Raw genomic sequence first — 11,738 nt, forward strand, 5'->3', positions numbered from 1 at the left:
CATAAGTTTTAGGATTTGTTATTATATCATGATATATCACTATCTATGTTAATTTTTACGATCAAAATTGAAATAAAACATAACAATAGCTATGAATTTACCAAAAAATAATTTAGTGACCAAATTAAAAATAAAATAATACAAGAAATACCAAATAAATAGTTTACCATAAATATTGCAGACATGATTAATCAAATAACTCTCATTATTGTTTTTTTTTTCAAAAACTTGCAATGATTGTCATTACTTATTTACATTAATATCAAACAAACAATGATTAAATTATCCAGCCCTATTGTATATTTTCCCTTTTGACCATACCAACGGGATCGTCTGTATACTAAACCCTTTTTTGTTCCTTATCTTCCGGCCATAAGGTTGACAAGAGCTTGATTTTCATAGAAAGAACCAACATCCCAATCCTCTGTTGAGGATGAAAGTGTCATTAAAGCAACCACTATGGATCTCATACTCGGTCGTAGCTGAGGGTTTTCATGTGTACACGCTTTGGCAAGCTGAGCCATCTGCAATAATATCATCCTTGACTTTTATCAAACTGAAACACAACGAAATGAAAATCCTAGAATATTATTTCCCTGGAACTGGTCTCACCTTGAACACTGCATCTAGTGGGTAATTATCTCCAAGTCTCTCATCAACAAGCTTGCGAAATGCTTCTTTGGGATCAGGCTCATCAAGAGCATCCTCAAACTGCGCAAGGGGACAAAAGGGTTTTAATTTGCTAAAGGAATTACTCAAAGCATTCAGCCCATTTGCTACCAGTTTTCATGGATTGGAGTAGAGAGATTGCAAGCATACTAACCAGGGCAACAAGACCCTTTGATTCGGCAAGAGAACCGTTTGCCTTGACAATTGCTTCTTTAGCAGAAATAAGCTCATAGAGCACTACCCCAAAGGCATATACATCTACTTTGGGAGAAACATCACCGTATTGTGCATATCTGCAAACAAATGTGAATTAAGTTCGTCCATTGTTACACGAACACCAACTTTTAGGTAGATGATTTGAGGGCATTCGAGAATAGTTAACAAAATAAAAAAAAAATCTATCCCAGAGGTAATGTAGTCTTATGTAGCATCTTTCAACTGAAATTCCTACTAAAAAGGAGCATATTTAGCTTTCACTCCATTAGTGTAAACAGAAGCTGTGCAAGTGCAGAAAAGGGTAATTGATATTATATTTATCTTCTTTGCCAAATTAAAGTAGGTATGTGGTGTTTTCGGTTAAAAAGAGTTGAGCACTAATATCACGCCCATAATGATTGCAGAATTAAGTTCCGACATCCTCTCCTCTCATGTTTAAATCACTTGCTTGTAGAAAACTCGAGCAAAATAAGGTGGTAGAAAAAAATTCAAGTGTTGGTTTTTGAGGATCTCCTGTAACTAGCAAGGGAGATTCTTGTATAAGAATCATGACTATCGATAATAAGGGCGTGATTAAGCATCCCTCCACTTAAAATCTAATTAAGTAAATGCATCAATATACTTTGACACATAAACCTAATACTGATATCAAGCCATATACAGGTAAGTTTCTCAGTTTCCCACCAATAATACAGAATTCCTATAATCATGTGAGAACTCCATATTCAGAGTTGTATCTGTTAAGAAAAAAAAAATAAACCGAGTACAAGTAATTTTCCTTATAACCAGATTAGTGCGAATGCGAAATAAAAGCGGAAAAATAATACCCGAAATTGATAACGGAGTTCAGCCAATTTTGCTTACGTCTCCGGACTGCTGCAGATCGTTTACTAAGAGAGAAAATTTACAGGTGTTTACAAAACACTCACTACTCACAAAAAAACTCTCTAGTATTGGAAGGAATAAATGATTTTGAAGCTAGGGTACTTATAGTTGAAACTTAGGGACTAATCTTTATAAATACCCTAAAGTTCAATGATTCAATTTTGTAATTATCCCTATTATAAAATAATAAAAAATTTAGCCCCCTATTATTATTATTTTCAAGCAGCCACCAGCTGCTAATAATTTTGCAGCCCATGTGCTGCTTTGACCAACAATCTCCCACTTGAAGACTTATTTCAATCTGTCTTCACACCTCGATCGATGCAGCAGTATTTCTGGTCTTTTATTCTAGCATGCCAACTGAAGCTGAACACAACTTCAGTTTGTCTGTAGTCACCGTCTTTGTTAACATGTCTGCTGGATTTTGAGCTCCACTGATCTTTTCAAGTTTCAAAATCTCATCTTCCAGAAGAGACCGGATAAAATGATATCGCAATTGTATGTGCTTCGTCCTGGAATGAAAAGACGGATTCTTTGCTAGATGGATAGCACTTTGACTGTCGCAATACAAGATATTGTTTTCTTGTTTCTTGCCTAATTCTTCCAAGAAACTTTGGAGCCAAACCATCTCCTTACTGGCTTCCGTAACAGCGACATATTCTGCTTCAGTTGTGGAGAGAGCAACTATCTTCTGTAGTTGAGAAACCCAACTCACTGCAATTCCTCCTAGAGTATAGACATACCATGTAGTGCTCCTTCTGATGTCAACATTTCTGGCTAAGTCAGCATCTACATAGCCTGTCAGTATTGTATCTCCACCTTTGAAACAAAGTGCTTTGTCTGTGGTACCCCGCATATATCTGAGGATCCATTTGACTGCTTCCCAGTGTACCTTACCCGGATTATTCATGTACCTGCTAACAACTCCCACTGCATGAGCAATATCTGGTCTGGTACAAACCATGTCATACATCAGACTTCCAATTGCTGAGGCATACGTCACCTTCACCATGTGTGCACGTTCTTCCTCCGTCTTTGGTGATTGGTGGTCTTTGGAGAGTCTGAAATGAACACCTAAAGGTGTACTTACTGGTTTAGCATCTTGCATGTTGAACCTGGAGAGTACTTTGTTGATGTACTCAGCCTGTGATAACATCAAAGTCCCCGACTTTGTGTCTCTCTTGATCCTCATCCCAAGAATTTGCTTTGCAGCACCCAGATCCTTAATAGCAAACTGCTTCGACAATTTTTGCTTCAAGTTTATAATCTCTTGCATGTCTGAACCTGCAACGAGCATGTCATCAACGTACAACAATAAAATAATGAAGCTGTTGTCGAACCTCTTGATGTAGCAACAATGATCTGCTTGGCATCTGGTAAAACCACTGCTACCCATGAAGCTATCGAACTTCTTGTACCACTGTCTGGGAGCTTGTTTTAAACCATACAAGCTCTTCTTCAACCTGCATACCAGGTTTTTCTTGCCTGCCTCTATGAAACCTTCTGGCTGCCTCATATAGATTTCTTCCTCCAAATCACCATGAAGGAAAGTTGTCTTTACATCTAACTGCTCAAGATGTAAATTTTATACAGCTACAATTTTCAACACCAGTTTGATTGTAGACAATTTCACGACTGGAGAGAAAATTTCATTGTAGTCAATACCTTCTTTTTGCTGAAAACCTTTGACTACCAATCTTGCTTTGTAGTGTTTGCTCCCATCGTGCTCTTCTTTGATCCTGTAAATCCACTTGTTATGGAGCGCTCTCTTGCCTGGTGGTAATTCAGCTAATTCCCACGTCTGATTTGACATAAGCGAGTCCATCTCATCTTTCATGGAAGACTCCCACTTGACTGAATCCTCCACTTGCATTGCTTCATCATAGCACTCTGGTTCACCAATGTCAGTCAACAACAAGTAGTGCAAAGAAGGCGAATACCGTTGGGTTGGTTTAGGAATTCTGGAAGAGCGTCTCAGTTCTGGTGTGCGTGGTTCTTCTTGAACTGCTTCAGGATTGATCTGAACATCATTTCCAGAAATCTCCTCGAACTCAGCAAATTCCTTTGTTTCAGCCTCGGTATTACTTGATTATGCGGTTGACCTGTCTTTGTACATCACATTTTCATTGAAAATGACGTCTCTGCTTCTGATGATCTTTCGATTTTCGTAGTCCCAAAACCGGTAACCGAACTCATCACCGCCATAACCAACAAAGGCACATTTGTTGGACTTAGCATCAATTTTACTTCTTTCAGCAGAGTCTATGTGTACATAAGAAATACAACCAAACACTCTTAAGTGTGAAAGGTTTATTTCTTTCTTGCTCCAAGCTTCCTCTGGTATTCCGCCATCCAAAGGAACTGAGGGTCCACGGTTAATCAGGTACGCTGCAGTGTTGATAGCTTCAGCCCATAGAAATTTGGGCAATCCGGCATGTATCCTCATGCTTCTGGCACGTTCATTCAGAGTTCTGTTCATACGCTCTGCTACGCCATTCTGCTGCGGTATTATGGGAACTGTTGTCTTAATCTTGATCCCATTGTTTGCGCAGAAATCTCTGAATCTACTATCTCTGTACTATCCTCCATTGTCAGACCTCAACCGCTTGACTTTCAAATCAGTCTCATTTTCCACCATGGCCTTCCATTTTTTGAAGGTATCAAAGACTTCTGATTTCTTCTTCAGAAAATAAACCCACACCTTCCTTGTTGAATCATCGATGAAGGTGACATAATATAGTGAGCATGCAAGAGATGTAACTGGGGATGGTACCCATACATCAGTATGAACCAACTCTAACCTTTCTGCCTTGAGTGTCTTGCCAATCTTTGCAAAACTGACTTTCTTTTGTTTGCCAAAGATGCAATCCTCGCATAGTCCGACATCTACATTCTTTAGATCCGGCAGCTTCCCTTTTGACAGAAGTATCTTCATTCCTTTCTCGCTCATATGGCCAAGCCTTTGGTGCCATAGGTTTGATTTTCCATCAGCATCTGCTACTGCAATGATATTCTCTAAATTTGAGGTTATATAGAGAGTATCAGTTTTCTTACCACGAGTAATGACGAGTGCTCATTTGGTAATCTTCCATTCACAACCTGAAAAGGTTGTACTATATCCTTCTCCATCAAGCTGTCCAACAGAAATCAGATTTCTTTTGAGGTCGGGAATATGTCTCACTCCTGTTAGCTTCCAGGTGGTCTGGTTTGGCAACTTTAGTCTGATGTCTTCTTTTCCGACGATCTTCAAGGTTTCATCATCAGCTAGATGAACCTTCCCAAAATCACCATTGACATAGTTCTCCATGATTTCTTGGCATGGGGTGGAATGGAAAGATGCTCCTGAATCCAAGATCCATGATTCAATCGAACTGTTGACGCTTAGAATCATGGCATCACCTGTCTCCTGTGTCACGTTGGCAGATTCCTGTGTGCCGGTATTTTTCTTCGGTGCTCGACAATCTCTTTTGAAGTGACCCTTCTTGCCGCAATTATAACAGGTGTTTAAAAAACACTCACTACTCACAAAAAAACTCTCTAGTATTGGAAGGAAGAAATGATTTTGGGATGATTTTGAAGCTAAATGAGCTAGGGTATTTATAGTTGAAACTTAGGGACTAATCTTTGTAAATACCCTAAAGTTCAATGACTCAATTTTGTAATTATCCCTATTACAAAATAATAAAAAATTTAGCCCCCTATTATTATTATTTTCAAGCAGCCGCCGGCTGCTAATAATTTTGCAGCCCATGTGCTGCTTTGACCAACAGTATCCTGGTCAAATTTATAGGCTTTCTAACAATAATGTTCACGGCATCTAGTTAAATTTTAAAAGTTTTCACGCCAACAATATAACTGATTGTAAGATATGCTGTTAGGACTCTTCATTTTTCTTAAATTACTAGTGTCTAACACTCGTCTCCAACACATGAACATAAAGATACGACTTACAAGGATCTCACAAATACATGAAAAAACTTGGAATAACTAATCATACTCAATGTCGCATGCATGCATGTATCTGACACACACACCAGAGTTCCGAGTAACTTTGTAGTTTTGTAGTTTTGCACCCCCTAAATTTCTAATATAAATTTTTACGTTCACACCCCAACATAAAATCCTAGTATGTCCTTGATCTGATGTACCTCCGATCGCAAATTCATTGACACAAGATATGAAGTTCCTAAATAGCAGCCATTAAATTAGGCGAATGAAAAATTTATAAGAACTAGTAATTTCTCTAGAGGATCATTGGCCACTCTAGTCATAAATCTAATGACAGTTTAGCCAATTGTTGAATTTAGGCATTGTCCTAACAACAATCCAATGAATTAAAAATTGGTGGGCAAGTTCGAATCCTACCACCGTTACTCTTGGTAGACAATCTGTAAATTCCTATATAAATCCCAATTGAGTCTTAAGTATACTCTGGCCCTAGACTGGGGAGCCACCCTTAACCTAAATTTTTATGTAAACAAAAAAAATTGCATCAAACTATTACGAACAAAATTGATCTTACTCTGGTGGCATGTATCCAAATGTCCCAACAAGACGTGTGGGAATTGATGCACTTCCAACTTCTGTCAGTTTCGTTAATCCAAAATCTGCAACCTGCATGATACGTTAAAAGTGAGTATAATAAAAACAAGAAGTTTTCAAATAGCCCACCTGATAAGAGATCGGGAAAAAGTAACCTTTGCACGAAACTTTTTGTCTATCAATATATTGGCTGGTTTAATGTCACGGTGAATGTAAACAGGGACAGTATGCTCATGGATATATTCAAGACCTCTGGCCGAGTCAAGGGCAATTTGCACTCGATTAGACCAAGGAAGTGGCTCCCTGCCTGGAAATAAACAACAGATATCTGTTTAGTGCTGCTTTGAGCCGATGGAAGTAGCAGTAATTTACACATAAGAAATCTCACTTTGGCCTCTCAAATGCTGGCTTAGATTGCCATTCTCAATGAATTCGTAAACTAGGAAGAGAGAGCCTTCAACACAGTATCCAATTAAACGCACCTGCATAATGGGTCATAACTTCAATGGATGTCTAGAAAGGATAAAAATTTATTTTTTTCCAGAAAAAGAAAGCTCGCTGATTAAGAAAAGCTAAACTACATCAGTTGTGCACCATCATAGCTGCAATCAAATGCATAGTCGGTTCAACTAGAATCTACTTAAACATTAAATGATATCTGCATTATATTTATTAACTTCACAGAAAAGAGGGATTATGAACACTAATGCATGAAGACTGTGTCGTAGGATGATAGAGACAGTTCCTCTGACTCGTTACAATATAGAATACAAACAGGGCCTTTGGTTGTTACCTATGGTGTTACACCCTGAGTATCAACAAAATGGTATTCAGATTGACAGATAGAACAACGTTAAAGAAATATTTTTAATTTTATATTCAACGATAGACAATTATTCAAAGACGTATCACCCTCTAAAAGTTTCAGTTTTTCATTGAGTCGCAGAACCCAGACATGAATGCACTTGATACACCTTCCCAAGCATGAGAGAAATAAAGTACATTACCAGGTTCAGGTGATGAACATGTGTCAAAACCTTTAATTCAGCTAAAAATTCTTTGGATGCTTGCATATCCATCTTCTTGATTGCAACTTCCTGCACATTGAGTAATAAACACGACATATGGAACCAGCATGAGAGGGCAATGGTTCGTTAATGCAGATGCAGGTATTTTTCCCCCTCAAAAAACATTGAACAGGGTAATTGTAAATTCAAAACCTGAAAGAAAAAAAAAATTGAGCACCTAGTAATTTTTATTGGCAAATTTAACCATTTATTGGCTTATTAATAAAAATGCAAGAAACAGCAATGCTGTGTTTTCTCTGAATATAGGGTACAATAAGAAAACACAACACTGACGTACAGAACACATCTAACAACCCGTAGCATTACCAACAGCTAATAATGACTTGACTAAATGTAATCAGAACAATAAAAAATATACATCTATGAACTAACCTCGCCTCTCAAATTTGCATAGTAAACAGCCCCAAAGCCACCTTCACCAATCTTGTTAGCCAGACTGAAATTATCAGTTGCCTGGGCAAGTTCTTCATATGAGAACTCAACAGATTTGTCTACAGTAATGCCAGTTAGTCCCGGAGAAGAAGCAACAGCTGCAGGTGATTCCCCAAACAAAAGAAACAAAGGGAAGAAAAGTAAAACCAGGGACCGATCAGCAATTAAGATAATGGTAATCAAGATTTACTAGCAAAGTATAATGGTTTTGTTCTAAAATAAATAAATAGAGATAATACAAAGTATAGAGATAAGGTTGTAACATTTATCCAAGAACAGAAAATATGATAGCCTAGGCTCTGAGAGAGGTTGTAAAGTGCTAATTCCTGAACAAAGAACTTAAGGATATTAGAATGAAGACTAAAAGTATGTTCTTTTGCTCTACATTCTGGAACAAAGGGCAGCACATCAACTGATTTTTCTAATTAATCTCCTACTTGACCCGTGTTTTCAAAGATTCAACTGGCAGAACAGTCTAAAGTTACTTATAAAAAGCATTAAATTTGTGAAAATCCTTTTAGTTAGTTAAAGTGTCACAAACAAACAAAAAAGGGTTAGAGAAGTAATGGGCTACCATTCCCACCTTCAGCAGGTAAGTCTTGGGAGACTGTCGAAAGTAATGTTGTTCCCTTTCTCTTTCGGAAAAATCTAGCATAAATACCAAATGCCAGCAACAGTGCTACTACTATGGCTGCTATAGATACCCCAGCGATAACTCCACCAGAAAGTCCTGCTTATATAAAGGCAAGATATGAAGTCAAAAGTAAAACAATTTATCAATCAATGAGCATCCCGATAACATAATCATCACAAAAGCGACATGCAAAGAAGGCCAAACCACGTGTGCTGTAAAACAGAAAGAAGAAACAAATTTAGAACTTCCAAGGTTAAAACTTTAGACAAATAATGATAATATATTAAACTAAAGTCAAAGTTTAATGTTGCATTATCTACCTTGATTTGAGGGGACGGAAACTATTATCAGCATCTGCAAAAAAGGGGGGAAAAAGAATCCCTTTAGTGTGTCAAACTAACAGTTGTTTGTGACACTAGGGATATGCAACCACAAAGCCATACCCTTGGCGCTTAACTATCAACAAGTTATTTGCAGGAAAATGATAATCCTAGAGAAAAACTAACCCTTTCTTGTTCCATAAAATCATCTTAATTTCACTAGGCTAAGTAAATAAATGTTAAAGGAATCACCTCTGCCTGGAATATACACCAAGCCAGCCCCTGAGCTGAAATTTACCCCGGGGTTGTAACTCTGCACCAAGCTAGATAAATCCGATGACAAATTCGTCTGGGTCAACACAGTATTCAAAGTCTCATTCTGTCGGAGCGGGTACGTAATAAACAAACCGTAATCCCTGGAAATAATAGGATCTCCACACGAACAATTAACCACCACATTAACCACCCCACTGTCCGGTATATTGGTCGGAGGGTAGCTATTAAACCGCTGCAACCAATCAACCGTGGTCAAACCCGAATAATATTCAGAAGCGATTTTGTCGTAAGTGTCTCCCGGTCGAACTGAGAAGGTGAAGACGTGGCCGAGGAAATCGCCATTGATGCAATCGCAAGGGAAAGGAACGTTGAGCCTGCTAAAAGCCTGGACACTGTCTTTGTTCGGAACTTGCCTGTTGTAAATAAGGATTGGATCGAAGTTAAGTGTCGAGAACGGCACGATGCTGGAGTTGAGAACCTCGGATATGAAAGTCAAATTTGCTCCTTGCCAAACGTAGTATGACGCTAAGGCTAAATCGCATCCTCTGCTGCATCTTGATTCTACTGAAAACAACGAAATTGAGATAAAAAACAACAGAACTGAGATTAACTTCAGCATTCCGGGAAACTGAAAGCCCTAGATTTCGAATTTTGTGGGTTCAAAAGGGAGAAGAGTTGATGGCGAACAGAGAATACATTTTAGAACGTTGACCGGAGATATTTGAAACTTGGGTGATGACGAACTCGGAAAGGGAGAAGAAGGGGTGACGTGGAAGGTGGTTAGTGGGTAATTTTGGCGCTTATTTTATTATTGTTTTTGGTATTGAATTAATTTGATTGTCGCCTTGGTAGCAGTCGAGTGCGTGGTACCAAACAATTATGATTTCCCGCGGTTTTATTTTTTTTTTTTCTTTGCAGAATGGTGGTCGCAATCTCGGCAGCATGATTCGAAAGATTTAAATAATTAATAATTTTAAATATAATCAAATATCTTATTACTTAACTGTTAAATATATTTAAATATTATTTATAAATTTGTTTTTATTATCAGTATACCAAATATTGATAATCTCTTCAAACGTATTAAAAAATAGAGAAAATAATTTTAGAAACTGAAAATGTCTTATAATATACGATTTTAATCTTTTTTTTGGATTTGTGAAAGTAACAAACAAATTCACAACGCGAACTCCTATTTCGCAACGCAGTTTTCAAATTCGCAACACGAATTTTCCAGATTCTCAATTTAGTTTTGAAATTCGCAACTCGAATTTCTTTTACGCAACGCGATTTTCAAAATTCGCGACGTAAATCCGTAATTCGCAACACGAATCCTGCTACGTACAGAGATTTCAGAAGTTATCCAAAAGCGATAAAGGGTTAAGAGAATTAATTTTATGCTAAAAAATATATATATGATTTTTCTTTTTAACCCAACAGTAAGTAAAAAGGGTTAAAATATAATTTTATTATTTTAAATTTAAAAATATTAAGAGAATTAATTTTGATGATTTTTATTTTATCATGTTTTGTTTTATCGCTTTTGGATAACTTTTGCAATCTCTGTACGTAGTAAGATTCGTGTTGCGAATTATAAATTTGTGTCGCGAATTAGGAATTAGCGAATTGTGAATTCGGAATTAGCGTCGCGAATCTGGAAAATCGTGTTGCGGAAAAGAAATTCGAGTTGCGAATTTCAAAACTGAGTTGCGAATCTGAGGAATTCGCGTTGCGAATTTGGAATTGAGATCGCATTGCGAATTTTTTGGTTATTTTCGTAAATCCAAAAAAAAATTGGTTAAAATCGTATGTTATAAGATATTTTCGGTCACTGGAGTTATTTTCTTTAAAAAATAATAGTAAATGTGATCCAGTTTTGGACATATTTCAATTAATAAATAGGCGAGTAAAATTTAACCCGGTTTGAAAAAAATGAACTTTTGACCATATTTCAATTCATAATTTTATATTCTACTCGATTAAAATGATCAAATAATGTTTAAGTCATAAAATATGACTTGAATAACTCATTATTTTAGTAATTAATAAATCGATTTTAAGTTCGAATTGAGTCTCTCAACTACACATAATATATTTATATCACATATAAAAAAATATGAAGAGAGAGAAATGTATATTGTATATGATTATAGAAATTCGTTTAAATTAAAATCAATTAAAATCATAATATTATAAATATTTATAATTAAATTTAAATAAAAAAATTAACTCAAAAAAATTTAAATTATAAATATAATTCATCAACTCAAACTTTTTTTTTTGACTTTATTCAACTTGACTCAACTCGTATCAATTGAATGCACAATATATGTGAAATTGTGAATAAATTAAACCACGTACGAGAAGCGGGCGAAACTTATACCGATCAGTTTAAAATAATCTATATTAAAAACAATATTTACTTAAGAAAAAATGCAAATAATGATTATTTTATAGTGTTAAGTTTGCAATGATATTTTTTTATGGTTAGATGTATTTTTTTTTATTAAATTAATGCGATTACAAAGTAATATATATTATAAATACTCTCAATTATTTAATAATAAACGTGTTGGATGGTTGAATCCGTGACTTCTAAAAACAACAATTGTTCCTTTAACATTGAAGTAAGTTGGTTTGTGTTTTTTAGATGTATTCTTTTTTTAATGAGGCTAA

The 11,738-nt window shown here is 36.2% G+C and overlaps 1 protein-coding gene across 1 annotated transcript; it reads right to left on the reverse strand.

The window, feature by feature from the left end:
• Window positions 1-340: 340 nt before the first annotated feature.
• LOC120153662 (lysM domain receptor-like kinase 3) lies at window positions 341-9,696 on the reverse strand. Its single transcript, XM_039165574.1, has 12 exons — window positions 9,039-9,696; window positions 8,787-8,820; window positions 8,674-8,678; window positions 8,407-8,565; window positions 7,773-7,951; window positions 7,320-7,409; window positions 6,701-6,794; window positions 6,468-6,619; window positions 6,293-6,384; window positions 824-962; window positions 613-711; window positions 341-524 (listed from the first exon to the last, which is right to left on the reverse strand). Exons 1-12 carry the CDS (start codon window positions 9,679-9,681, stop codon window positions 360-362), a joined length of 1,851 nt encoding a protein of 616 aa, XP_039021505.1. The 5' UTR covers window positions 9,682-9,696; the 3' UTR covers window positions 341-359.
• Window positions 9,697-11,738: the final 2,042 nt, after the last annotated feature.

The sequence above is a fragment of the Hibiscus syriacus genome, unplaced genomic scaffold, assembly GCF_006381635.1.
Source record: "Hibiscus syriacus cultivar Baekdansim isolate YM2019G1 unplaced genomic scaffold, ASM638163v2 tig00111105_pilon, whole genome shotgun sequence".
Taxonomy (NCBI): domain Eukaryota; kingdom Viridiplantae; phylum Streptophyta; class Magnoliopsida; order Malvales; family Malvaceae; genus Hibiscus; species Hibiscus syriacus.

What these genes read in the sequence shown, in the direction of transcription:
- LOC120153662 (XM_039165574.1), bottom strand. Translation starts at nt 9,681, where the DNA reads ATGCTGAAGTTAATCTCAGTTCTGTTGTTTTTTATCTCAATTTCGTTG. An exon ending in ACCTGCTGAAGGTGGGAATG is followed by an intron (nt 7,952 to 8,406) that starts GTAGCCCATTAC and finishes CTTTGTTTCTTT; the next exon opens with TGTTTGGGGAATCACCTGCA. An exon ending in ATGTTCATCACCTGAACCTG is followed by an intron (nt 6,795 to 7,319) that starts GTAATGTACTTT and finishes CCCATTATGCAG; the next exon opens with GTGCGTTTAATTGGATACTG.